This window comes from Psittacula echo, assembly GCF_963264785.1.
Source record: "Psittacula echo genome assembly, chromosome: 2".
Classification (NCBI taxonomy): domain Eukaryota; kingdom Metazoa; phylum Chordata; class Aves; order Psittaciformes; family Psittacidae; genus Psittacula; species Psittacula echo.
In genome coordinates this window covers 57,660,826-57,687,888 of record NC_137737.1, presented here as the reverse complement: position 1 = coordinate 57,687,888, position 27,063 = coordinate 57,660,826, and the positions used below count along the sequence as shown (strand labels likewise).

General features: G+C 40.1%; 1 protein-coding gene across 1 annotated transcript in view; it reads left to right on the top strand.

The window, feature by feature from the left end:
- Nucleotides 1-27,063, top strand: part of CCDC13 (coiled-coil domain containing 13) — a gene marked incomplete at both ends in the record, with an annotated part of 29,652 nt that extends 2,589 nt beyond the window's left edge. The window contains 13 exons of the mRNA XM_080611516.1: nt 2,537-2,685; nt 5,230-5,372; nt 8,937-9,026; nt 9,290-9,406; nt 10,622-10,726; nt 12,421-12,585; nt 13,870-14,046; nt 17,049-17,188; nt 19,216-19,299; nt 20,118-20,246; nt 22,740-22,894; nt 26,257-26,371; nt 26,916-27,063. Of these exons, the coding sequence (XP_080467642.1) occupies nt 2,537-2,685; nt 5,230-5,372; nt 8,937-9,026; nt 9,290-9,406; nt 10,622-10,726; nt 12,421-12,585; nt 13,870-14,046; nt 17,049-17,188; nt 19,216-19,299; nt 20,118-20,246; nt 22,740-22,894; nt 26,257-26,371; nt 26,916-27,063 (1,717 nt within the window). The remainder of the gene's footprint in view (nt 1-2,536; nt 2,686-5,229; nt 5,373-8,936; nt 9,027-9,289; nt 9,407-10,621; nt 10,727-12,420; nt 12,586-13,869; nt 14,047-17,048; nt 17,189-19,215; nt 19,300-20,117; nt 20,247-22,739; nt 22,895-26,256; nt 26,372-26,915) is intronic.

The window sequence follows — 27,063 nt, the reverse complement described above, 5'->3', positions numbered from 1 at the left end:
TATAACAGAGTTAAGAAAGACACCTGAATTTCAGTTACAGACCCTGCTCATAAGCTTCACCTGTCTCTATTTCCTTGAACTAGAGTGAAAAGGACTACCTTTTGGCAGTCTGTTTCTTTTGGCTGACTTTCTGTAGCTGAGTCACTGGGGTGGAAACTGCTGCCTCCTTTGTAATTTGTAGAGTCACTCTGGGATAGTTGGGATGGAGACGTTACTCAGAGGAGACTCCAACTCTGTGCAGCTGAAATTTGTATCCATCCTACTGTAAGTGCTTTTTGTTAAGACTTGGAAGCCAGCTCTGAGGAAGACATCGCTGCTCAGGTGTGATAAGAGCTGAGAGCCTTTTTTCATGTTAATTCGCTAACTGTTAAAAATCCTTTTGGCCACATATCTCTAATTAGAGCTGCACACTTCTATGAGGGGTTGCATGTGGGAATAACTTAGTTTTGCCTCTTTTCTGCTCAGAGTGATGCTTGCTTTCTTCTCTTTTGTAAACAGCTGCCTTTTATCTCCCTTTGATTTGTAGCTTTGAAACACAAGTGCATTTCTTATTATCTCATAAATTGACTGTGCTGTTTATGGCAGTGCTTTAAGGGGTCGTTTCTTTCTGGTATGTACTTATGGACTGAGCAATTAAAAGTTTCAAAGTCCAGTTGGAGCAAAAAGCTTGCTAACACTTTTGAATAGAAAAGATTTAGGTGACTACTGAGGTAACTGACTTGCCTGGCTGTGGATATGTTTAAAGCCACCGATATATACTGTAACAACTGGGCTTAATCCAAATCTCTGTGATCATCCAAGCTACCTACTTCTGTTGTAGTCTGGAGCAGTCACTGTATAGGCCAAAGGGGTGGAACACTGTTCCAGATTGTCACTAAAATGCAAACATTTAGGGCCATTCTGTAGATAATAGGAATCCAGGGGTCAATTCATCTGGCTGATTTAGGTGTCTAATGATATCTGAGATGCTGTAGAGTATCGGGAACTTCCATGTGGGAAGGATAGGTAGGACACGGAAGACCTGCGCCCTTCAGTAGCAGCAGCTAGAGGTTGAGTGGGCAGCCCAAATGGCACCTGTGTATCGGTAACTGAACTGAGTCCCCTTATCACGGCACTTAGTGGCACTGAGAAAGCAATTCAGATGGCAGCCAGTCTGTAGGCAGTACTGGTTGTATTGACTGGACCTTCTCTGACTTTTGTGTGCATTTTACCTTGCTGCTTACAGAGAGATGCCCATGTCTTGATACAGAGTGGGACCCCACCATGAAATTCAGTTAGAGCAAGATGAAGAAACCCAGATGGCTGGGGAGAGGAAACTCAGAGGCTGTGCAGGCAGAATGGGAATCATGGACTTGAGCCAGCAGGGTCTCTACCACAAACTTATTTACCAAAGACAGTGTCAGTACAACTTCTCTAGCACATTTGGTTTCCTCCCTGGGGAATGGAGACCCGTTCATTGCTTGCTGCTGGCCAGAAGGTGTGTTTAAAGTTGGAGGATGTTAGTAGCTCCTGGGTTGGCTCATATGTCTTCACATAGGTGGCAAGTGCTCTCTGAGATGCTCTTGATTCTTTCCTTGGGCTCCGGTCGTTTTCCTAAGAACCCTATGTCATGGCTGCTGGCCTCATGTAAGAAGCTCAGAAAATTCTGGGGCATCTCAGATGCCTGAGTGCTCACAATTGAATTGATTCCTCAAGGCCTTAGCATCTAGATTTTACATGCAGAGGAACCATCACATGAGGACAGCAAAGAGATTGAAGCTATTAATTCTCTGGATGTCTTAGGGAAATAAACCCCTTAAATGTCACTAAATGTACTGAAGAATAAGAGAAGCAAAACTATTTCCTCCTGTTCAGAGAGGGTTTTGAAATTCTTTATTTCTAAATGAATTCCAAAAAGCAACATTAAGAATGCAAACTGATGCCAGTCCCTGCTTTTGGGGTTCAGAGAGGGTTTTGATATTCTTTATTTCTAAATGAATTCCAAAAAGCAACATTAAGAATGCAAACTGATGCCAGTCCCTGCTTTTGGGGTTCCAAGCAAATCAGATGAGGACACAGGAAATGGATCTTTTGTGAATTAGATAAAGCATTAACTTTAAAGAAAGAACATCAATAACAGCTTTTGTAGTTAGTGCTTTGTTTGCTTTGGTAATTATGGAAAGTAAAGCCTGAATGTTATGGATGCTGAATGGTGAGCCTGCCTGGTTTCTCCTGAAGAAACATGTGAGTAAGACTGAGTGGGATGAGGTTATTCAGTGACCTCAAGACCACTGAAAATATGCCTGTTCTGTGATGGTTTGCCCCAGACAACCCAAGGAAGTGCAGAATTTTTTAAGAAGAAATGTTAACTGAATAAGTCAGATCATCAGATTGTGTTCTGATCTGAACTTTGGGATATGCTTATTTCAGTAAACTCACACCTGGTAAGCTCAGCTTATCTAACATGCAGTCATTTCATTCTTTTATTTCTGGAAGCAACTATTTGAAGCACGTTACAGTGACATTTACATTTGCATTATGGTTTATTTTTTCCCAGGTTTCTTGAGGTCGAGAATAAGCAGCTCCAGGATCAGCTTCGAGAGGTCCGAGACGAGAACTGCAGACTGTACAAACTGTTGACTGATAAAGATTTTGAAATAAAGCAACTCCAGAAAAAAATACAGGAGGACAGATTGGCTTTAACAGGTAAATGCAGTAACTTTGTATTCTCACTGTGTTAGTTTGCTTGATGCTGATGACAGTAGAGGTAGGGTAAGAGATTAATTGTGAGCTCCTGGCAGTGAAATGTTAATGTGACATCTCTTTACCTGCTTTATGCTAAAAAGGAGTGTATTAGTCATATTGTGGTCACCTCTGTTGCATGCCTGTAATGAGTTTCTTCTAGGAAGAATCAAAATTCAGGTTTCAGGTGAGAGAGACTTGTTCTTTGTTGAGCTTGCAGGAATTTGCACTAGCACTGAAACCACTCGGCTCTGACGTATGAAAATACTTAGACACCTGCATATAGATTTAGACAATGCTTAGAATTGCTACCTAAACTTGGCAAGGATCTCAACTGACACAGTTTTGCATTTGCTGAGTTTACAAAGCGTCTTGCTCGCGTAAGAAGTCTCATGGCTTTATTTGCAGAGGGAAGTTCCTCGCAATGGTTTTACATGATAGCGCTTACACATGGAACAGCATGTATGCTTAAAGATCTGTGCCTTCCTCTCTCATTCAGTTTCACAATCTACAAAATATGAACACTACTCCTCCTCCTCCCTGTCTTACAGAGCTGTTGAAAGGACCAAATCACTTCTGGTAGTCAGACAAGTCAGATTTAAGGTGCAGAATATTGTTATTGATAATTATATGGCCTTTGAAAGAAGTATCAGGCCCTTTTGGGGTACACAGCGATCTCTGTTCCTTACAGATCTTCTGCAAACTTGCTGTTATTGGCACAAACCCACTTACTATTCATAGACATCTTATTTTGGAAAACGTTCTGTTAATATCAAAGAGAAGTGTTGCAGCTTTCTCGGCTTTGTGGTGCTAAATTCCTTATTCAGTCTCCTTTTGTTTGCGTGAATAGGGCACATGCAGGATGCCAGCTGAATGCTAAATCTGGCTTCTAAAGTGTCTTGGGCGTCCTTTGAAACTTGGACTGTGCAGGCTGCATTTCCTCCACTGGGTGCCACTGTTGTTTAGGACAGCAGAGATGATCGGGCTAGCGGAGAAGGGGGAAACCAGCAATAAGCAGACCTAAATAACATTTAAATTACACCTTAATTCTTAAAAATTGCCAGTGCTTTGCACGTAGGAAAGATGGTGAGCTATTACTGGGTCAGGACTAGGAGCCAGATATGCTGTTGCAAGTTCTCTGGCTGATTCATATGCTAGCTTGCAGCAGTTTGCCCTGTGCTTTTGTCTTTTCGGTCTAAAATGTGACAAAAGACTCATCCACATTGCTTGGGAATTAAGGGCTTTGATTAAATATGTGCAGTGCTTTTGATAACCATCACATGGAAGCACTAGCCTGGCTTTTGGTTAGTTTATTACTTACCTTGATCAATAGCGGCCATTGTTTCTCATGAAAACTAAGGAAAATGCAACTTATAGGGGAAACACAAATCAGATAAATGAATAAGAGCAGTGGAAATGCTTTTAAAAATAATAAATTTATGTGCTCTACACGTTTTTTAAATGGTGACATAGGGGCATATTGTGTTCTCAGCTGTATTCTGCATACCCCCTTTAAAGTCTCTGAGGGTTTTATGGGACTCAGAATTCACTTAAAAGTGATCTGTCATCCTTGCATCTCACCTTGGGTCTTGAACATAATCTTCACGATGTCAGCAGAAAAGTTAATCCTTCAGAGCACTGAAGGAGGATGAAAAAGTTAAAAAGAACGACAGCAGCTGAGTTCAGTCTTCATATATCCCACAAATGTTTTGTTATTGTAGGCTCATATTTATTGCTGAGCTAGAGGTTTCCATGGACGTAGTATGCGATTATACTGATTTTACACTCGTGTGAAAACTTTTCTTCACCTATGTGATATGTGTCACTTAACAAAAGCCAAGAGACACACAAGCCAGTCCTGGGGATTGCTGTATTCGTGACACTAATAAAACCCTCTCTGATGAGGAGGTGAATTAAGTGTCTGTTTAAAAAAGCAATTAAGAGAGTAATACAGTAAGGCTCCATGTATAATCTCAAGGGATGTATAAATAGGCACAATGAAATTTCTTGAACATTTTCCAGGACCCAACTGTAATAGTGTGTCTGACGTTTCAGGGCAGATGTCTAAAAAAGTTCACACCTCTGTCTCAGCAACTCCTCCAGTAGTAAACAACCAGCATAAAATAGTGTGTTCTCTTTTCCTATAATTCTCCTCAAAAATCTGTTCACAACTATCCTTCACAGCAGTGAGCAGGAGATATTTCTACCTTTTCTATGTAGTAATGTTGCTATGACCAGTGTTGTGGCCTTCTGACATGTAGCTGTTGCCGAAGTGTGAAATGTGGCTTTGCTAACCACAATGTGATGCTGACTCAAGGGACCAAGCAATCCAGCTGGAATCATTGGCGCCTCCTTTCCTTCTCTTGTTCATTTAAGTGCCTGGCACAGCTCTGAGAGAAATGGATTAGAAAATAAAAGTACATTGTGCACTGGACAGAGAACAAAAGCATCATCTATTCTGAATCTTCCCTGTAAGATATGTCCTTTGCTTTTATGTATACTTTTCAGGGGCGTCTGGTTTAGCTGAAGATGTTGCAGCTACTAAAATAGTTGAATTAGCCAGAAAGAATCGTGAGATAATTGCTGAGGCTGAGACTGAAAAAGCCAAAGTGAAACAACTGAATAACAAAGTCAAAGAGCTGGAAAAAGAAGTGAGACATTTTTCTTGTTCTTTTTTTGCATGCTAAAACGTAGAAATCTAGCTTTTGGGATAGAGGACCTGTAGAAACTGAGTTAAATTCATGTTCCCATTTTGTATTTGCTCTTACATCCATGCTTACTTTGAGTTCTTGTAATTTCTATCCACAATAGGAGAAAGGGATGTGTGCCCTCAGCTGTGTTTTCACCTCTGCAGAAAGGAGGAGCTAGGAAAGCTCCTAAATCCATAAGTTTCAATCACCCAAGAATATATGAAATAGTGATTAGGAATGTGTATTTGCAGCACAGAGGCTTTTCTAGCACTATGGGAATGATATTTTTCTGATTTTATTTTTTTGTGAGGAGAAGCAAATTTCATACCATTATGTCTTACATTCCCACCTCATTAATGCCAGCTGTGAACTGGTATTCTATTCTTCTAAGCTGTATTTGTCCACATAATGAAAGCTGCTTTCTAACATAAGTACTCCCAGAACTGAGACAGTAACAAACTAGATCATGTAAAACACCAAATCTTCATTCAGGGAAACTCATTTTTCTGGTTTAGTATGAACTTTTCACATGTGCTAACCTATCACAGGAATAATTTTACTCAGGTGACTGCTAAAATGAAAATTAGGGGCCCTGATGGCAGTGTTTACTTTGTTCATTGGCTACTACTCCTCTTTCTTACACAATACTGGTAAATTTTTTTTGTAATATTTAGTCCTTTTTTTCTGCACTTTGCTTCCTTAGAAGCATAATTTAAATGGATCAATAACGTTTATCATGCTGACAAATGTATTCTGACTTCATTGTTCACAATCAATTATCATAATAATTATTTGTAATATATTGTATTATATTATATTATCTATATAATATATATATTTATATTATATATTATATATATTATATATTATATAGTATATATTATAATATATTATATTGTAATATTTATAATATGATAATTATTAATTATCACAATAATCATGCATTTATCTGAATTGTACCCCATTTACCTGAAAGTTGAAGAAATAGTAGATTAAAACTTTGAGAACACCTGCATAAATCCAGAATGTTCTGGTCAAAAGCTGGCTAAGAAATGTCAGGTGTAGCTGGGGACCTACAAAATCACACAAGGGGAGCAAGCCATGAATAATTTCAAGAAAAATCAAGATAGTTATAATCCCCTACTTTCAGAAGTGTAATGATCATTATTCAAACAGAAACTTAAAGTATTGTCAGATACTGACCCAAAAGAAAGGACCACAGACATTTCAGGAAAGGAAATCAAACTGAAAGCCAACAGAAATTTTCAAGAAACAATAATTGCTGGTCAAAGCAGAAATGGACATGTTAAATGTGAACTAATCTGCTCTTAAGACACTAACACCATCAAAATCAAAACTCAACACAGCAATCTGTCTCATCTGAGATAAAAATAACGGCAGCATGAACCCCACTGAAACCATGCCCTGGTCAATGTTCTACATTTTCTCACAACCTCATTTGGAGTGGCTTTTCTCTAAACTAATGGTGACTGGATGAGTTTGTGGATTGTACTTGCTCAGTAGAACTATAGGAAGATAAGTGGGCTGACAAGAAAACTGAAGAGGAACTTCTTACAAGGGCATGTAGAATGGAGTAAGGGGTAATGGCTTTAAACTGACAGAGGGAAGATTTAGATTACGTATTAGGAAGAAGTTCTTCCCTGTGAGGGTGGTGAGGCGCTGACACAGGGTGCCCAGAGAAGGTGTGGCTGCTCCATCACTGACAGTGTTCAAGGCCAGGTTGGATGGGGCTTTGAGTAACCTGGTCTGGTGGAAGATGACCCTGCCCATGGCAAGAGGTTGGAACTGGATGAGCTTTATGATCCCTTCCAACCCAAACCATTCCGTGAAAGAGAAGTGCTGTCACATACGGAAACCTGCAGTGATTAATATCTCTTTAGTAGTTCTTAAGCTAAGCTAGATCACTGTCTAGACACACTCATCTTTTTCTATTGATTGTAGAAAGAGCAAGGACAACTAAAGTGCCATTCAGTTGCCCATGCGTAAGTATGAAAGTACAATCTGAGATGCCACTTAAACCTCTCAGACACTCCTGACGGGCTGTTGGACGTGACAGGACTGGCAGTGCTAGCAAGTGGCTGAAGGCCTGCTGAGTACCCTCAGATGCCTCAAATAGGACTAGGCAGCTGTGGACTGGATGGGCGACAAAACCAAGTCTGCAGCCAGTTCATGCACTTGATGTAATGTAGGAGCCTACTGTAGAGTGGGCTGAAGACTTACCTGATTATGTTGGCCAGACTCCATTCTTTATAAAGACTCCCACATTAAAAACAAGGAACATGTTAATTTGTGATTTGAATCTCATTCCCTATGCTGACTTCTAGATGCCTTAAACCCTGCAAAATGAATTGTGGTGACACAATTGCATCACAATATGTACTTTCATGGGTTATTTTATGTAATTGTTAACTCTTTGCTTGTATGAAAGCTGAAAAATATGTAAATCAGAAGTGTTTTAACATGACTCTCACAAACAAATGGCATGTGTGGCCATCGAGCAATCACTTAACAAAGGGTGGTACATGTAAACAAACACTGCAGACAGATGTTTGCAGAAAACCGCCTTAGAATTTAACCTAGCAGCTGCCAATACCAGTTGAAATTTCTTATTTTCAGTCTGTTGATTAAAAGAATTTATGAACTATATAGAAGGGGTGGCCTAACTGTTGATTTACGTGCAAAGAAGGGGTGACATTAGAGCTGGTTCCAAGTTACACTCCATGTTTCACCAAATAATCATTTTAATGAAGAAGCTGTTCCTTAGTGCCTTTTTCCACTCGGGCAAATAATCAAGATTTTCCTCCCACCTCAAAGAATGAAGTCTCAGCCCTTTAAAGCAACATTTCCTGGCCTTTTTAGCTCCAAATTACAACACTCCTGTCCAGTAAGAAGTCTTTGCAACCTCAGTATAAGACATGGTTCAGATGAGAAGTGGATTTATGTCTGCCTGCCTTTGCTGTGGCAAGCAATAGGATACATATTCTTCTACCTTAGAGCTACCAGCTGAAGAGAAATGGCCTTAACATCATTGCTAAATGTCAACTGTATGGTGATAGGTAGTCATTCCTTCTTTTACATTCCTTTGGTGAGTAGGCCTATATGTTTTTTATTAAATATCCTGTACTGTAGTGGATTTACATTTATGTATATAAACACTTATTTTATGAACCTATGGTAATGAAATCCCCCAGAAGTCTCCATACTTGATAACTGATCCTGTCTCAGCAAGTCAGAGACGTTTTCACTGAATTTATTCCACAGTAAAGTAATGTATTTTACTTTGGGAAGTATTTCAGGGAAAAAAAAAAAAATGCTTTCCTACTGATTGTGTTTAAAAACAAGGGAAAATGAAGTTGTTGTTTGGTTGCGCTTTTTTTTGTTTTGTTTTTTTTTTTTTTCTAGAGTAAATAAACATTCATGTTGTACTTTTTTGCTAATTAAGATTCCATGGAGATATGCTCTTCACTGCATTCATTCTATAATAACAGTGCATTTTCTTTACAGTTACAGACAGCCGTAGAAAAAATACATTGTCTTGGTGGTGATGATGCAGGAATCAAGCAATCAACTCTGAAGATGATAGAAGGAAACTTGGTACGAGTTGTAATTGAAGAGAGGAAATCAGAAGCTGATATTTAGTTCTCTCCTATTGTGCAATCGTTTTCCTATGACAAGAACATATCCCTGTCACTAGTTTGTGGCCAAATTGCTCTGTATTGCCTCTATACCCTCAAAATTAGGGAAGGCATGGGTCTGGAAAAAGAAGATTCTGTGATCCTGAGGGGTCTGTGGATCTTAATCACTTCAGGTTTTCCTTGAGGACTGTGTTCTTACCAAGTACATTCTTCTCTTCAAAGGCTGAAAGTCCAGAGGTGAAAGCATTGCAAGAAAAATTAACTGCAGCCAACTTTAAAGTGATAGAATATCGTAATCAATTCCAGTCTGCAAAGCAGGAACTGAAGATGACCCAAAAGGTACTGTTGCAGGATGCAGTCTGTGTCTGGGATCCTCTGCAAGAAGTATATTCTTGTGAAATCAGGAGGCTTCTTTTCTTCTGAGCTTTGATGAGCCTCCATGAAATATTTCAATGAACTGTAAAGAGGTAAAGAAAGAAAGGGGTGTAGTGGTTACATTGGGAAGATATACACATGGACACACAGATTTCACGCTCTGCCACCATAGCTGGATGACTGTGTCTGTTATTTCTACTGCTATGATAGGTACAGGTTCTTCAAGGTTTGAAAGTCCCAGTTGAGCAGAATAGGTTCAAAGATATATTCAGGCACAGTCCTCCTTTCCAAAACATTTAATTATGTGTTTAATTTAAACGTAGGCTTCGGTCCCATGGAAATCAATGGGATTAAAGACCATGCTTGAACTAAAGTACAGTTTGTTGGAGTGACGTTCGGAGTAACCTTTTTGATTCATGATGGATTTTAAAGTGTTTATGTGCTCTGTTTCCTTTGGTTTCCCTACTTTGCGTAAGAACCTGCAATGCAGATCAGAGTAGAAATATGGTCCTAAAAATAGAATTCTGCTGACCTTTTTATAAATAATTTAAATGCTCTTCATACTAACTTTAGCTCTGGTTAATGTGGCTGTGTTGGAATTTTGCAAGAGAGATTGGCTCAATTCCTGATTTGCAAAGGTGTATATTAGGACAATACTCTGTTCCTGTTTAGTTCTGGTTAAGTATTTATTATATCAAAAATAATTACATATGTTGACAACTGTTAGTACTGGTTAGTAAACCTTGGTGATGAATTTGAAATCTTTTTTACAGAAGTAGCACAGTTTGCCACACAGCTATACAGCTAGAGAGTACTATTTGACACTCTCCATAGGCAGGCAGGAAAACACAGATTCACATTTTTTTAAAAAAGCAAAGAATAATACTCAAACGTATCAAAATACTGAAATACCCACCTGAATAAGTAAAGCTGTTCATGTCAGCCAAACTTCTCCTACCCACCAACAATATGTATTGAAATGCATGAAAATATGATGAAAATATCATGAAATAATGATCTGGAAGAGTTTATACCACATGAAATGCTGAGTATTGGATGCAGGCCACTCTGTATAGATTGTGTTTTGTGTTTATTGCTAGAGTAAGCAGCTTTTCTATGCCTCTCCTCAACCTGTATTAAAGCCTAGGCTTCTTGTTTATGTTAATTCTTCTTTCGTAGCTTTTAGCAAATGAAGTTGGTGAAGATGTGAATATTCAAAGTCTCTTGACCAATTCTGGCAGCTGGCGTGGACGAGCCCAGCAAATTCTTGTTCTCCAAAGCAAGGTGAGTTAAGACCCTGCATGGTGCCATGTAAGCTGGGTACCGGGGTGCTCTTTCTAGGTACAGATATTACATCAGTTTAAGGTAAAGATACTGTTAGTTCTTCATTGTGTAACTCCTAACATCTATACTTGCTTATAAGGTATGTCCCAGTACAGTGTTTACTGCAACTACATGGCAGTTTTCTATGTTGAAGAAAGCAACTGTTAGAATAAAACACTTCATGGTAACTTCTGTAATAGTTTTTAGGTATATTTATATGTATCTGCACATTCATGTGTGTGTGGTGGCAGGGATGTTATATTTTAAATACGTGTTGATGTGTGCAGGGTCTTTCAGAGTTCCTGCAAATTATGTTAATCAGTCTATTGCAAACGTGCAAGCTTCAGTATTTAAGCTGTTAATCTTTTGCATCTGTGTCTAAGGAGAGAGTTCAGTGACCTTAGAGAGTTCTGGCAGTTAAAATCCCAGGATGTTGTGAAGGTGCCTCTCTCCACTGAGTAGAGAAGAAGCCCTGTTCATTGTCTATGCTCTGGCTTAGACACCTTCATTCAGTGCCTAAAGTCAGATGGGAAGAATTGAGGTCAGATAAGATTTTCAAGTTGTTCCCCCAGGAACTTTAGTAAAATCTTTAATTCTTAAATCTCCTGAAGGGCACAGCCTAGCTGAAATGTCAGCTCCAGATGGGGAGGCAGTTTTTTCTGCTGTTTAATTCTATGCCAACAAACTGATTTTGCACTCTGACTGAAATTGTTAACCTCTAATTTCCCTGGAGGAAATTACATTTTCCTTCCATTAAGGTCCCCTGGATGGGATTCACGTGAAGACCATAAGTACTGTACTCTAATGAAGAAATTTCTTTCTGAGCCAGTATCCTCAAGCCCCTTCAGTAGTCAGTGGTGATCTTGTAAATACAGTCACTTGATCAAAAGTGAGGTAGGTGCATCTTATCTTAGAAGACACCTCCAGAACAAGGCAGAGGAACTGTGCTGTAGCAGTGCCCATTTCCTTCTACTAACTGTAAAATAGACCTATAGCAAATAGCTGAGATGCAGGGGCTTAGTTCACTTGACTGCACATAGGTGTTTAATGCCAGCTGAGATGCCATAGGGTGTCCCTCTGGCTTCTGGTCATCTCTTCAGAGGAGTATGGATGTCTTGTAGGTCCTGCATCATGTATGTCTCCAGTATCCCAGGACATCTAAACCAGTGCTAGGTACCCATGTTCAGCTTAGTGATCTGTGTCTTTTATTGTGGACATCCTGGATGGTGATTCTCGTAAAGACCAAGATGCTTAAATGTGGATGGATGAGTGGGTGTTTGCTCTTTTAGAGGAGATCTAAGATATTATTCTGTTGTGCACATGTGTGTTTAGTGGCATTCAAGATGCTTTGGAGTTGTTTGCCTGACCTCCACATATGGCCCCAATAAAGTACATATCTCCTATGTGTCCTGAGTCTCTTGTAGGTCTGGTGTTACATCTCCTCTCTGCACAGATGCCCTAGATGTCTGCATATTTGTTAGCAGGTAACAAATTTAAATTTGAAAGAGCAGACACTGCTCTGTGTTAGTTAACCATGATAATGTCAAGACGTAATATGGTGCTACTCTGAGGTCCCTTTGGTTATGTCCTCTTTGGTGCTGGACTACCATACTCCTGGAGAGGGCTCTGGATGTGTTGTCATTATTGACCCCTAGGTACGAGAGCTGGAGAATCAGTTGGGTCAAAGCAAGACCAGAAAATCACTGAGCAAGGCTGATGAGGAATTGCTGGCACTTATTGATCCAAGGAAGTTATCAGCCCAAGAGAAAAACTTGCTGAAGATTCGCAGCTTAGAAAAAGAAAAGAAAGAAACTTTGGAGGTAAAACACTGTGAGCTGAGAGAGTCCTGTTTGGGTATATAGTATGTAATAACTTGCCTTACCTTACCTTCAAGGTGTATGTTATACCCCACCCAAGGATCATTTCACCCAAAACCCACCTGGTTTTTGATCTACTGGAGGAAATTCTGCCACGCTCCACAGACTGCTCAAAAGGCTTCCACACTTGATGTCTTGCGTGGACAGGATTGTACACGCCTCTGCAGTACAAGATTTGGTCTTCACCTCTGCTTCTGTCTTCAGCTTGGGGGCCTCAGCATGAGAAGAATATGGGCCTGTTGGATTGAGTCCAGAGAAGGCCATAAAGATGATTAGGTGCCTGGAGTATCTTTCCTGTGGAGACAGGCTGAGAGAGCTGGGCTTGTTCAGCCTGCAGAAGAGAAGGCTCTAGAGAGACCTTAGAGCAGCTTCCAGTGCATAAAGGGTTGACAAGAAAGGTCGAAAGAGGCATTTGACAAGGGGAGGTGGGGACAGGACAAGGGGGAATGGCTTTAAACTGACAGGAGAGATTTAGATTGGATATTAGGAATAAATTATTTACTGTGAGGGTGTTGAGACACTGGCAGAGGTTACCCAGAGAAGCTGTGGCTGCCCCATCCCTGGCAGTGTTCAATGTCAGGTTGGACAGGGCTTGGAGCAACCTGGTCTAGCAGAAGATGTCCCTGCCCATGGCAGGGGGGTTGGAACTGAATGATCTTTAAGGTCCCTTCCAACCGAAACCATTCTATGATTTACGTGTCAGATGCATCTGTTTAGCCTGAAATGCGGCCACGTGACAACTGTGCTTGGTAGGTGATGTTGGGAAAAGGGAGAGAGACCCTGGGTTGCAATACAGCTGGTACTGGCTTTATATTGAAGGCATATGTAGAAAGAAGCCCTGCTACAGCTGCATCCAAACTCTGTAGCATCCCTCTCACACTTTGACCAGATGTGCATTCTTCATGCACTATTAAATACAAACCAGGAGCATACAGAATTAGGTTTTAATACAAAATTATCATTTGCTTCTCAGCACATACTGAATTAACCCAGTCCACTTCTATTCCTGAGCAGACAGTTTTGGGGTTTTTCTTTTTTTGATACTGGCAAGCAGGCAATGAGTTGTGGCATTTATAATTTCTACTTTCTTTGGGATGATATGGAATGCCAGTGCCATTTTTCTATATTCTCCCAGGAAATACATGATTCCTCTAGCTCATCAGAGCACCTGGGGCTTGGTGGTAGACTGTAACTGTCATTTCCTATGATGTGTTTGCATCTCTGCAGAAACTCACTGGGGAATATGATGCTCTCAAAAAGAGTCATGAAGAAGTGAAAAAAGCCCTTGATGCATCAAAAGCCAGGAACAAAGTACTGTGCAGTGAAGTGAAAACCCTGAAGGGACAGATCGTAATCCTGTTGGAGAAAGGAAAACATGACAATGAGCTCATAGACGCCTTACTGGTATGGTCTGACTATTACTGTTGGTCCCAGCCCCTGCATATCAGCCCTCTTTCTATAAGTGATGAAACATGATGTCATTTAATGACACAATGACACAGACAACCTTAAGGTGTACAGGAGCCTGATAAATCAAACTGTGACAGCCAGAGGTTTCCTAGGTAGCTAAAGCACTTCTGTGTTTTGGATCAGATCATGTAAAGGCTGCAAGACAGCACCGGGCATGACACAGTTTCAGTGAAGTGGCTCTAAGCTGCAAGTATTGGAAGAAACATTTTGCAGAAGGAGGACTGAAATAGGGTTGTCTAGTATGTAAAGGAAAGGCTTCATACTTGGCCCATGAAGCTGGACAATATTCTCTGTTCTGCTTTCACCTCCATTGGTAGGTTTGGTTTGTTTTTTTTTTCCTTAGAATGCCTGCAATTTTGCGCTTTCATTTGTTGTGTTACACAACCCGAAACACACAAGCTAAGCCATTAGTACTAATCCATATGCACTATTCGCTTGCAGTAGCTGAAGATGAGATTTGACTTCTTCAAAACCAAGAGTATTAGCAGAGACTCAAGCTGCAGTTATGCTAAAATAAATAGCTGCTGTCATGGTCTTGCAGGATGCTTTTGTCCTGCCATGGTTCTAAATAGTGTTCCCCAGTTTCAATAGTTTTTTTTTTAAAAAAAAGTAGAAAATATGCTGCTTTTTAGTAGGGTTAGCTCTGTGTTTCCTGATCTAGCTCCTCACAAGTTTCAAATCACATTTCCTTGCTCCTTTAGGTTTTAGGTAAGACATGCTTATGACTGAGCTGGCATTCACCTTTCTGCACACCAGGCAACCGTGGGGAGTGTGGGTACTGACCAGCACATTAGATAGATTACAGAGGAGTCAAATAATAGTTGTCACTTCTGCCAAGTCTTAGTATCTCACTAAAATTATTACAGAAAGACACGAGTTTACTTGGGAAGGAATGGTTGAACTGTTTTATGCCTTACATCAGAAAAGCACCTTGCTTGCAGTTTGTTGGCCTGGCAGAAATAACTGTCTGACAAGTATTAGATTTGTCAGTGTGAGAAAAACTCCAAAAGCCACTGATAAAACAGCCTAGTGTTATAGCTGTCATCTCATACTACCCTTATCTTTTAATGTCGCTCACACAATCTGATCATGTTCTAATTTCATGAAAAGCACATTGAAATCCTTACTTTTATCCACTTTATGAAAAAAAACACCTTCATTGTCAAAGGCCAGCCTTTCTTGCTTTATTTTCTGCTACACTGAGTAACAAAGCTGCCAGCAAACTGAATCTCCCAGTTGCTTAGGTCTTTTCTACTTTCACTGTCCAATCACTGAAGTCTTGATATGACCAGCAGGAGCCAGTGGGGATGGACTGCCTTACCCAGGCACATGTGTCTGGGCATTGCAAGTAGATGTATCAATTGATAAATGCTGATGCGGTGATCTCATGCTTAAAACATAACAGACTCTTGGAGTACCACTAGTGATATCAATGTGCTTACACCAAGGAGTGGGTTTGGCAGAGCAGAGTCTTGCCCTAGCATTTATAAACAGGTATCTGACTTGGAGGGTGTAAAACACCAAGGGAGTCTTAATAATCATTGTGTATAAAAGTGAAGATCTCACTTATTGTTTCTATTTTATCAGACCCAGCAGAAGCAAATGCAGGAGATCTTAAAGCACCTGAGCCATCAGGATGAGGAGAACAAGGAGTTCAAGTACATGCTAGGGCAGAACTTGAACAGTGAGGTTCAGAAACAAAACTGCCTTATAGAGCAGCTCAGACAGATGGTGGCGGAACGAGAAGCAATGGTTAAAGAGCTGGAAGAGGAGATTGGGAAACTCACACTTCAGGTAGACAGAAGAAATTAGCTGGTGGAGCATGCTTTGTAATCATTTTAGATCTGCTCTCTCACTTCCTTCTCCCTTGTTATCTGAGTTGGCTGCTAGCTTGAGACGTTAATACCTGTCCTACTGACAGTCTGTCCTCTTGGAATGAGACAGGAATTTTCTCTTGTAACTCTTAAATTTCTTTCCTATATGTAAGTTTTCTTCAAGCTTTTTAAGCAGCAGAAAACAGAAATATCAACCTGTGGCTCCATGTCAAGAATGTCACACAGCTGACAGCAAGGGTTGGGCTGCAATGGAGACTTCTTGGTATTGAGCATCCTTGACTGCTGAAGGAAGCGAGCAAACAAATAAAAGTGATGCTGACATCAGCAGGCTGCCATGGTACTTGCCATGGTACCCATCTACATCCCTTTATGGTGTAATGGGGCCCCTAGTAAGTTATTCTCATCTCCCACTGTAAAACACTTCAAAAATTTTCTTTACTTCAGATCTCTAAGCTATGGATATGAGTCTGATGATCCTCAAGCATATGGAAATTTAATTGTACAGATGAAAGAACTGGGGAGGTTAGCCCCTTACAAACTAGTGTGTTAAAAATGTTTTAAACTTTTATGGTTTAGTGTCACAAACTGACACAGGCAAGATGGCACTATTGCCAGAGCACAGGCACAGGAGTTGAGAGGAAGTCCACTAACCTTTCAAAGGCTTCTCATGTGATCTTATATTTTACAGTCAGGTTTTGTTAAGAGTATTTAGGCAGCCAATTCCTGTTGATATAAAACCCTCATAGGATTATGGTGAGATAGAGGTATCTGACAGATACCTCAGTAATGAGGGCTAGAGCATTGAACCTGAGGTCAAACCTGGGTTAGGGACACAAACCATCTGTGCTGGCAGCTGTAGTGGTGGTGCTGCACTGTGAGTTCTCTAGTGAGACTGTGTGCACCCTATGATTTCATATGCAACTTGCTTTGTTTTCATCCTGCAATGGATAGAAGCTAAAGGAAACTTTCTGAGGAGGTCATATAAATCAAAAGTTCTGGCATGCTCGGTAGCAATAATTATAAGCTGCTGATTAGGCATTAAGGCAGCTATTTTTCTTCGAACTGTGTAATCAGTTTTATAACCTACTCCATCATTAACAGTTGAAATCTGCCTATGAAGCGGACAGTTCGGGAGCTGCTGAACCACCACCACCTTGTGAGTCCTCAGAAGATCCAGGTTCTGCTCTGCTTAAGCCTGTGGCATCAGGCAGCAGTCAGGTTGGAAGGACTGGATCTGCTTGGTAAGAAGACCCTAATGTCAATGTTTACAACTGCTGTGAGTTATTCAGAAGCATGGTTTCCCCAAGCAATTGTACGAAACCACAAGTGCTATATGCCAGCAGTGTTGGCACCCTGTTTGCAGTATATGGGAATCTCTAAGCACATTATCTCTTGAATTTTCATCCTGGAACAGAGAAAGATCTACAGACTTGCAGACATTACTACATTTGGCGTGATGGTAGTGCAGCTAATTCTCCTTCTGCAGCTCAGATAATGTTCATGTGGCTAGCTTAAGTGCCTGTGATTCTTCTCTCTTACGAGAAACGGGGTTTCCACAGAGGAGACTTCTGAAAGCAGGGTGGCGAAATTAATGCATAATGCCATTTTAAGTATGCGCTAAATCACTGGTTCGTTATTTAAATCAATAAATACACTTGGAATACGATTTACTTGCAGAAATGTTGAAAACACACCACATCATTTGTTCTTAACAAACACCCTTTTTAAAACCTCACTGAAGACCATGTAAATTACACTAATCTTAATGCAGCAGTATGTCCGATTTTTGTTTACACTGATGTGGCTCTGTGTCACTCTGTCTGTGTAAAGGGACCGTAATACCGAAGCAAGTTGTATCCTCTCCTTTTAAAATGCTGGTTTTGATGCTAAAGAGTTCATGGTCTAATTGACGATGAGAATTTGAGACTGGTCTTCTGAGGAAGGAGGAAATTTTTCATCAAGTTAAAGTTGCAACTGATTTGTTCTATGTAATTTTAACTTGCCTACCATATTACTTTAGACACTGAATGCGGTTTTAGAAATGACAGATGTATCCCTGTCCATCAGCATTAAAGTAGAGCATTACTATGAAATTTAAGAGAAGTTCTTCTCACTGTTTTTGAGTTACAGTTAAAACATCCTTTATTTGAAAGTTTCCGCATCTCCATTGGTATGCCTTTCTGACTGACTTTATTCTCCCACTTCTAACTCTGCAAAAGCTGAGCTCTCAAGGAGTAAATCATAGAATCATGGAATGGTTTTGGTTGGAAGGGACATTAAAGCTCATCCAGTTCCAACCCTGCTGTCACAGGCAGGGACACCTTCCACTAGACCAGGTTGCTCCAAGCCCCATCCAACCTGGCCTTGAACACTGCCAGGAATGGGGCAGCCACAGTTTCTCTGGGAAACCTGTGCCAGTGTCTTACCACTGTCATAGTCAAGAACTTTTTCCTAAGATCTCATCTAAATCTCCCCTCTGTCAGTTTGAGTCTATTTCCCCTTGTCCTGTCCCTACCTTGTCAAAAATCCCTGTCCAGCTTTCTTGTCAGCCTCTGTAGGCACTGGAAGCTGCTTTTAGGTGTCTCTGGAGCCTTCTCTTCTCCAGGCTGAACAAGCCCAGCTCTCTCAGCCTCTCTGCATATGAGAGGTACTCCATCACCCTCTTTGTGGCCTTCTGTGGACTTCATTTAGGTAAAAAACTATATTTTATCAACTTTTTTCTTCATATATCTGCTGAGATTAAGCAGGAAGGCAAGCAGGAAAATTAGGTTGGGTAATGGCTTTGAAGAAGCCACTAAGTGCAATGCATAAATTATTGCTTGTATATGTGGCTACCATAGCTGTGTCATGAAAATAGCTGACATGTAAGGTGAGCAATGAATGAGGCTGGAAATTGCAAGAGCTCTTAATAGTTTGGTCAGCAGGCCTCACTCATTCCATTAATTTTAATATGCTGATGAACTCTCTATTCCATTTTACCTTAGTGAATCATCTTTTCGTATCAGGAAAGATGAAATGAAAAATGCTATAAATAGGAACTAAAGCTCCTTGGAGATGTCAAAGTAAACATCTACAATTTTTTGAATGAGCCAATTCTGTCATTACCAACCTTAACTTGATTTTAGGATTAACCACTCCTGACTTAGGAGGCTCTGGAAATCTTTTCCCTACAAGGCGACAATAAATACAGACATTGCAAAATGACTGGAGTTCTTGGAAGACTGCCTTCCGCAGAGTTTAGGGACTAATACAGCTTTCTTCCTCTCAGCACAGCGTCCAAGATGGGCCATACACTTGTAGAGTCAGCAGCTACTAAGCCTTTCTATCTCAGTAATAACGTCACACCTGGAAGGTATGTATATATACTTCCTTATAAACAAGGGGAGGTTTCCTGCCAAGCTCCACAAGCTGCTGGTCTTATTCTTGTGTGCCTTGTTCTGTAACAAACAGCTTCTTTCACCATCCTTTCTACTGGATACTGCCAAGGACCTCTGACACAGGCTTTAGCATCTTCTTGCTATCTTAATCTTTTTAATTGAGTGTTAGCTTTATGCCCCATAAATCCCATGTTTCCCTTTTCACCTCCAACCACCAAGATTTCTCCTGCTTTTTGCCCTCAAGGAGATATTCCCGAATACTACTCCTATGTGGAGGGGTCAGAGAAGTAATGACGTACATGAAAATGGGATACATGGGAGAACTGCCTCTTCCTTTCATCACATCAGGCATAAGAACAGCCATTGTACTAATGCTGCCTGAAGCCTTTCAGAGGGAAAAAATCAATAGCGTGCCATTTAACAGCTTAGCTAGCACTTTAGAGCATCCACATATGGGCTTCTTTTACTTTGCCAGTAGCAATGGGAGGAGAGTCAGTGATAGTGAATTTATAGGAGGTGGAAGTGTGTTTCCAGGGGTAATGGGAAGGGAAAGCACCCTTGTGAAGGAAAAGACCTTTCTAGTGAAACTCATGGTAGCTTTATTTCCAAATATTTCTGTTCCATTTATTGCAGTATAGAGATTGGTGCTGGGGGGAGGTAGTGAGCCTAGCTCTGCATTCTGGCTTAGTCTTCAGACAAGTGTATTTTGATATGTTTTTCAAATCCTGTCTTTGTTTCATTTCTTTCATTTCTGAAATGGGAAACAGACTCTCTATGCTTCTGCTGCTTTTAGGCTTGCTGGCACTAACAGTCTGGATTTGAAAGTGTTGCAGACACAGATCACAGAGCACAAGGCTCTATGCCAAGCTGCTGAAGTGGAAAGAGACAGGCTCCTGGAACTGGTCACTGTGCTGCAGAAAAGGTAGTGGCTGATGCTTTGTGGGATGCTGCGATTAAGGAGTGCTTGAGATGTGTGAGAACCTATAGCATGCAGTACAGTATGCCATGTGCTGCCAGTGTGATCCTTTCCTTAAATAGGGGCTTTTAAATTTGTTCTACTCAATTTCCCTGCATAGTTGATGATTCACTTTTTTTATTATTATTCTTTTAGAATAAAGAGCCAAAAAAAGGAGTCATCTTCAAGCTTGCTGCACCTAGATGAAATTAGAATTCGTGTATTTACATATGTATGGTGTTATTTAGGCAGCAATATTACTCATCAGTAGTAAATACTGTAATTATAGTTGTAATCTGACTTCTGTTCCAAAAGCTTTTCACATTCTTTTAAGTTGCACTGTATCCTCTTCTAAATGAATTTATTCTGCTTTAACTGAAGCATAGCTGTGATTTTTTTTTTTTTTCCTTTTCTATTATTCAGTTCAATTTAAGATGATGTTAAAAACTAACTATGTTTTAAGGGGGCAGAAAAAGCGAAGTCCTTTCTCTTTGGATGCTTTTCAGTTACTGCTTTTTGTTTGTTTGTTTGTTTTGAGGGTTTTTTTCCCAGTTAGTTAAAGAATGTGTATTGTTTGATTCCCAAATCTGTATTCCAGCTTGTAGGAAGGCACACTTTTATCTGTGTGCTTTTGAATACAATAGGCACTGTTTGCTTACTTTCTTTATTTTACAATAGTTATAATTTCTCACTTGTCCAGCTTTTGTCCTGTACAATTCATCGCAGTCAGAAAAATGCATCTTTTTTATAACTGCGATAAAGGTGCTTTTAAGAGCTAAATCCTGGAAATACACACTGGGAGAATCTTACTTTTCTTTGTAAGCCCAGTGATTTTAATAGAGCTATGCAATTAGATAAGGATGGAGGTGTGAGTGATAGCTAAAATGAGGCCATCACGAATATGGGATAATGAAGAATACGGAGCCAATGACATGCACAGTTGCTTGTAAAATGTACCATAGACTGATGATTCAGCAGCTCCACAGTTATTACACATATATCAAGAGCTCCTGCAGGTAAAGTAAATTTTGTGAGATTGTGTGCAATTACTCTTGGAAAACCTCAGGATAATACAGCATCCAGTCGTATTTCAACATGCATATATGTAAAAAAAAATCAGGCATTCTTTCACTTCGATGTTGGAGTGTGGGTCAGCAAAGCTCAAGTAACATATAATGCTTAAGTCAAGAGGAGAGTGCTGGGAATGGTTACATGAGTGGGATTTTTGTACAGCAGCTGCCAGGATTTAGGACTGTGTTCCACAATCGCTTACTGTGGAGCAGAATATACTCTCAGAAGATATTCCATGGTAAACGGTTTGTAGGATTGGACCCTGCTGGGGAAAGAGCAAGAGCTAGAGGAACCTTTTTATTTATTAATATATGGCAAAAGATTTCATTAAAAAAAATCATTAAAAAAAAATTTCTAGTCTTGTTATTTTTCCTCCACTGTTTGTCTAATGTGGATGCCAGGGGAACACCTGATCAAATGAAAGTTGAGTGAATTCAGAACCACTGAGAGAAATATAATTTCTCATAGCATGTCACCAGCCTGGGAATTCACTGCCACAGGAGGTCAGAGTCTTGCCTGTAGCTAATTTTTAAGACAATGATATAATTTTATTATAGTTGTAATAGTTTTTTAGTTATGCCAGCTAGGAGGCAAATAAGACTAATCAGGTCTCCTGATTAAAACAGTAATCACCTATCGCCTGTGGGGTCAAGAAGGAAACTCTTTTATTCTGCACTATACAACACAGTGAGTGAATTCAGGTTTCTCTCTAGCTTTAAACTCCTCTAAATCGTTTGGTGTCAGGCGCTGCCCCACACGAGATGCATCACTGACTCCCATCTGTGGGCACGCATCAAATTTTTGTAGTTAATTTTCTAAGATACTGTGAAGGATGAATAGAGAGTCAATTTGCTCTTCTGTATTGTACTACAGAATGACCCATCAGTTTCTTTTCCAGTCATTTCTTTCCAGAATATTATCTAATGGCCAAGTTTATTAAAAGCAACATCAAGTTTGCTCTCACTTGCAGATAACTGATGCAAAACAGCTAACTGACACTGTTTTTATTTTCCCAGTGTTTTTTTAAAAATGCAGTTTATTATTCTTGTAATAAAAGATCTTTCCTCCGCAATCTACAGCTTGCCTGCTCATCTGAGTCGTAAAATCCCACAAGTAGCCAGTGTTAAGGGATTTAGGCAACCTCCATTAACAAACCCGTTATTTCCAGCTGTACTCATTAGTTAATTCTGTTCTGCAAATTTGGAGGATGTCATCTGGAACAATTTCATTGGGATTTCTGCCTTTGGATGCATGAAAAATTCTCTTTTTCCCTCTGTTGGGAGCTGTGCAGCATGAAGCAGGATTCAGTACCAAGACTAACTGATCCTTAATAGTCATGACATAAATAAGCTGAACTACCCTTTTTTTTTTTTTTTTTTTGCCTGTCAGGGTGGAGGAAAGCAGCAATAAAATCTTGGCAGCTGAGAAGAGTCTTCAGGAAGAGCGACAGCGATGTGTCATCTTGGAACAGCAGCTTGAAAAACTGCAAATGGATGCAGGGAGTGACACAAGTGAACAGAAATCTCCCATGAGGAGCAAAACAGGTAAAGTGGAGCATTTGTCCCTCATCCTACCTTTACGGTTAATAGCAACAACATTTGGACATTCATCTGTCAAACCTACACAAGTGCTTGACCTTACACATGGTGATTTGGACCTACTCAGACCAGTGGAGAAATACAGGATGTAAAATACTGACCCCCACTTAATTCAAGAGGATTTTGCCACAGATTCAAGTGGGATCAGGATTTTTGCAATACGTCATTTTCATAGAATTACAGCCTACAGAAAAATACTTGACACTGCTCCATGTTGCAACCATGCCCACTGCTGTGTTCCCTTTACACTTCTGCCCGAGAGATTCATCTGAAGGTTAAGAGCAGAATTAAAGGACGCATCCCAATTTAAGGCCTGTCAGTGTCTATGAAAAACTATTGCTGGTGATGAAGTAATTAGATCTGGTGTAATTTATTATCCCATGAACGTGATAATCTCCTGCTATAAATATGAATGCCTCACTAGCATAGTTAAAGGAGGGGAATTCATGGTGGATGTTAAATTTCTATTTCCCCGAGCAGATCCTTTTATTGCTTAAGGACTCTGATTCTATAAAGTGTCTAAACCAATAAAATGGCACATATTCTTAAGGAAACTTTTCCAGTCGTTTCCCTTTTTATGTGTATTTTCATAAAGTAAAAAGACTTTAAGTGCCATTAGATGAACAGTAGGGACAGGAATTTCAGTTTGGCAAATACTGGAGTGGTGTCAGGTTGAGTTAGGGTGACTAGAGAGATCACAAGCCTCATCAAAGACCCTGTGAAAGCTCTTGGGCCGTAGAGGGGCTGCCCTGAAGCTCAGCAGATGGATGGTGTGGCTTTCCATCATTACTCTGTCCAGCGCTACAGTGTGTACTAAGCTACCTCACCAGCTTCTTAGAGCCGCTCTGTACTGAGAATGCTAACCTGCATGAGCAGTCACCTCCTTTTGCACCCACACTGGGGTCTTGTTTCTCCTTAGGCATGGGTCAGACTGAGGTAACAAACACTGCTGTAACTGCATTGCGTCAAACCTACCCCTCTCTGTAAAATATGAATCTGTTCCTTGAAGTAGAACTGTTGTGTCCTTAGCAAGGGCTTCAGCCAACATTGACTCATCCGCATGTGTTTTTCTGTGAGCACTGATTTTTAGAGCTGTCTTACATATATTAACTGAGAGCCTGACAGGAGAAAATGTAGTGCAGAGAAACTTAGATCCTAATAGAAACCTAGAATTTAGAAACAAAGTGCTACAGTCTTTAGCCTTTAGGATATATGATATTCATCTTGATAAGAGAGCAGTGCTGACGCTCACAAAAGTGGTATCATGGGATGCCCTTTGTGATTTCCAGGAGGGTTTGGAGGTGAGAGGCTTTGGAGCCCTCATAGGGTTCTGCAGACACCCAGAGGACGAAATCAGGGGGTCTGTAGGGACAGGCAGTATCCAGATGAGAGCTGTGGGAATACAGTTCTCAATGGTACACTTCTACTGACTGTGCCTTAAACAGTATGAGAGCATTTTGGTGCTGTCTTCTAGAGGAGAATTTAACTGAATTTTTGAGTGTTCAGACTTTGATACAACCTGGCAGTGTAAAGTGTTGATGTGTTGTTCTGTTATCACACATGTGCTCCACCTACATTTCCTTGCAACCTCAAAGAGATACAGCAATAAACTCTCCAGGTTGTGAGCTATTTTGGCCAAGTTGTGCTGTAGTAGCGCTTTGGTAACTCATCCTCTGCGTAGATTGGCATTTAATAGCTGGAAGAAACAGGCTATTCTTACCAGTGTGACAGGTTCCTTCTTACTAAATATTTCGTTTGTTAGTCGTGTCTGCTTAAGGACCAAAAGCTAATGTAGAACAGGATTGGCAGTAAGACCAATGCAAAGAAATCCTCTTTAAGTCCATGAAGAGTAGGTAACAATTTATTTCACCACCTATCTTTTAAGAGAGTTCAGCCCCTTGCAATGTGCCAAAACTCTGGACTTTGTACAAGAAACGAGTATTCAAGCCCATAATACACCTCTTCAGCAGAGCATGAAGGTTATCTAAATGCTTTCATGCCAGATAGTTGTGGAAATATGAAGGAATGAAAAGCTTGAATATAAAATAGAGACTAGAGAATCCACCAATTGACATAATATTTTCTTTTCTTTCTGAAAGGGCAAAATTAGAGAGAGCTGATGCAATTGCTAATCTAATGTTTCTAGTCTCTTCAATTCAAAGGAAGTCGATAATGGTGCTGAGTCACTAGACACAACCATTTGTGTTTTAAAATTACACATGTTTTTCATTTTTCTGGTTTTTTTTTCCCTGTTTTATCCAAATTTCAAATTAGCAAAAAATAATCCCAGATGAGAATAAGAAAGTAACAGCAGGTTTTCCTCAGTCCTGTAAAACACAGCCTCAAGATTGAAAGCATTTCTTGGTTATACAACATAGCCTCTTTCTTCTCATATGTTTCATCAGAGTCCAGTACTCTCTGACCAGATATTTTAGATACTCCACATGAGGAGGATTTAGTGTTTTAGTACCATTTACTCAACTGATTCAGCCATTTATCTACAGCAGAGACCACCCTCCAGTTCCCTCGGTGTTGGAATAAGTTCAGCATCCTGTATGATAGCTATGGTCACTTCCTGCATCACTTTCTTAGCTTCTTGAGCGTATCATCCTTGCCTGTCTTCTCTGAGCCTTCTTCCGTCATAGGGGTTTGCTGGTTGGTCACACTTTTCTGCTTCTCCAGTCCCAGTGGTAAATTTGAATTATATTTCTCTATAACCGTGGAAAAAGTTTTTGTGCCCTTTTGAAACGACAGGAGCAATGCTGCATGTTTTGGGTAGGCCTTTAATGAGGAAAGCATTCCTGATTCAGAACCTTAGTTTGAGGTGCATATTTAAGTGCTTTACTGCATTTAACCTATGTTGTGTTTATGCTGAGGATCAAGGTGGTTTACAAAAGCTGCTTCAGTGTGTGCCACATGCAAACTTTATTACAGGCATCCAAGAAGCAATGGTTGTCATAATCTTAAGTGAAACACAGTGACAAGATAAACATCAAAATAATTCTTTTCAACTGTTTCTATCACCTCTTGTTTTGTCCATTTAAATACTTCGCTTTAATTCTTCTCTGAATAGGTAGGCTCACAAATTACTGCATTTAACCCTAAAATGCAAACTCATCATGTTTTAATTTCACTGAAAGGAGATTAAAATAAATGGCTGTTCTATACATTTACAGTATCTTCGTGGATATACATAGAACTTTTGTTGAATGTATTTATTAACTGTTTCCTGAGATTTACTCAGCGTGCTACCAAGTGAAAATGGTTGTTTGTTTTACTAAGACTCTATTTTGTGATTAAATTTACAGGCCAGACTGTGAGTCACTCAAGGCTCACCTTGGATGTGAGTGATAGGAAGGAGCTCTCTGCAGCTCAGCTTTCCAAGTTGCCTATAGAATTGCAGGTAGAGGAACTAAGCAGAAGGTATGGTTTCCCCTCCTCCATGCTATGTTACTCACAATAGCTAAAATTCGTTGCTGTCCTTTTAGCAGTGATATTACCTACACGTGCTGCGCAGAAGATAAAACCTAGCAAAATCTATAGAAACCACAGGTCATCTGGTTTGAGCTTCTCTATGTCATTCTTACACAAATTTCCTAATAATTATACAGATACCCAGAAATGTTAAGCTAATGCAAATGTGAAGCAACGCAAAACATGTGCAAGGAAGACACCTTTTTTTTTCTTTTTCTTTCCTTATGCATTGATTGCAAGCTTATTAGTGAAAATAGAATTATAATCTTTAACAAAGCAGATCTGAAAAGTATATTGGCCATCTAATACTTGTTTCTATCTCAAAGGGAGAAGGAACAAGGAACAAGTAACAAGTCTGCTCCTTCTCACACCTCTCATAAAATTACCAGTGAGCATGTGTTTCAACGTTTTCTTCCCCAGAGCTGAAGCACTGTTTTAATTTGCTTTAAAGCTCCACAGAGCACATAAAAGTTTTCCTTTTGTTTCCTCATAGGCTTGTGATGCAGCTGAATGAGAACAAATCTCTGAAGGCCGCTTTGGAGACTGCCCTGAGAAAGAAAGAGGAAGACTTTAAACTGTATCAAGACACAATGGGCCAAGTGAAGGATATCTTTTTACAGGCCATTCAGCAGCAGAAATAG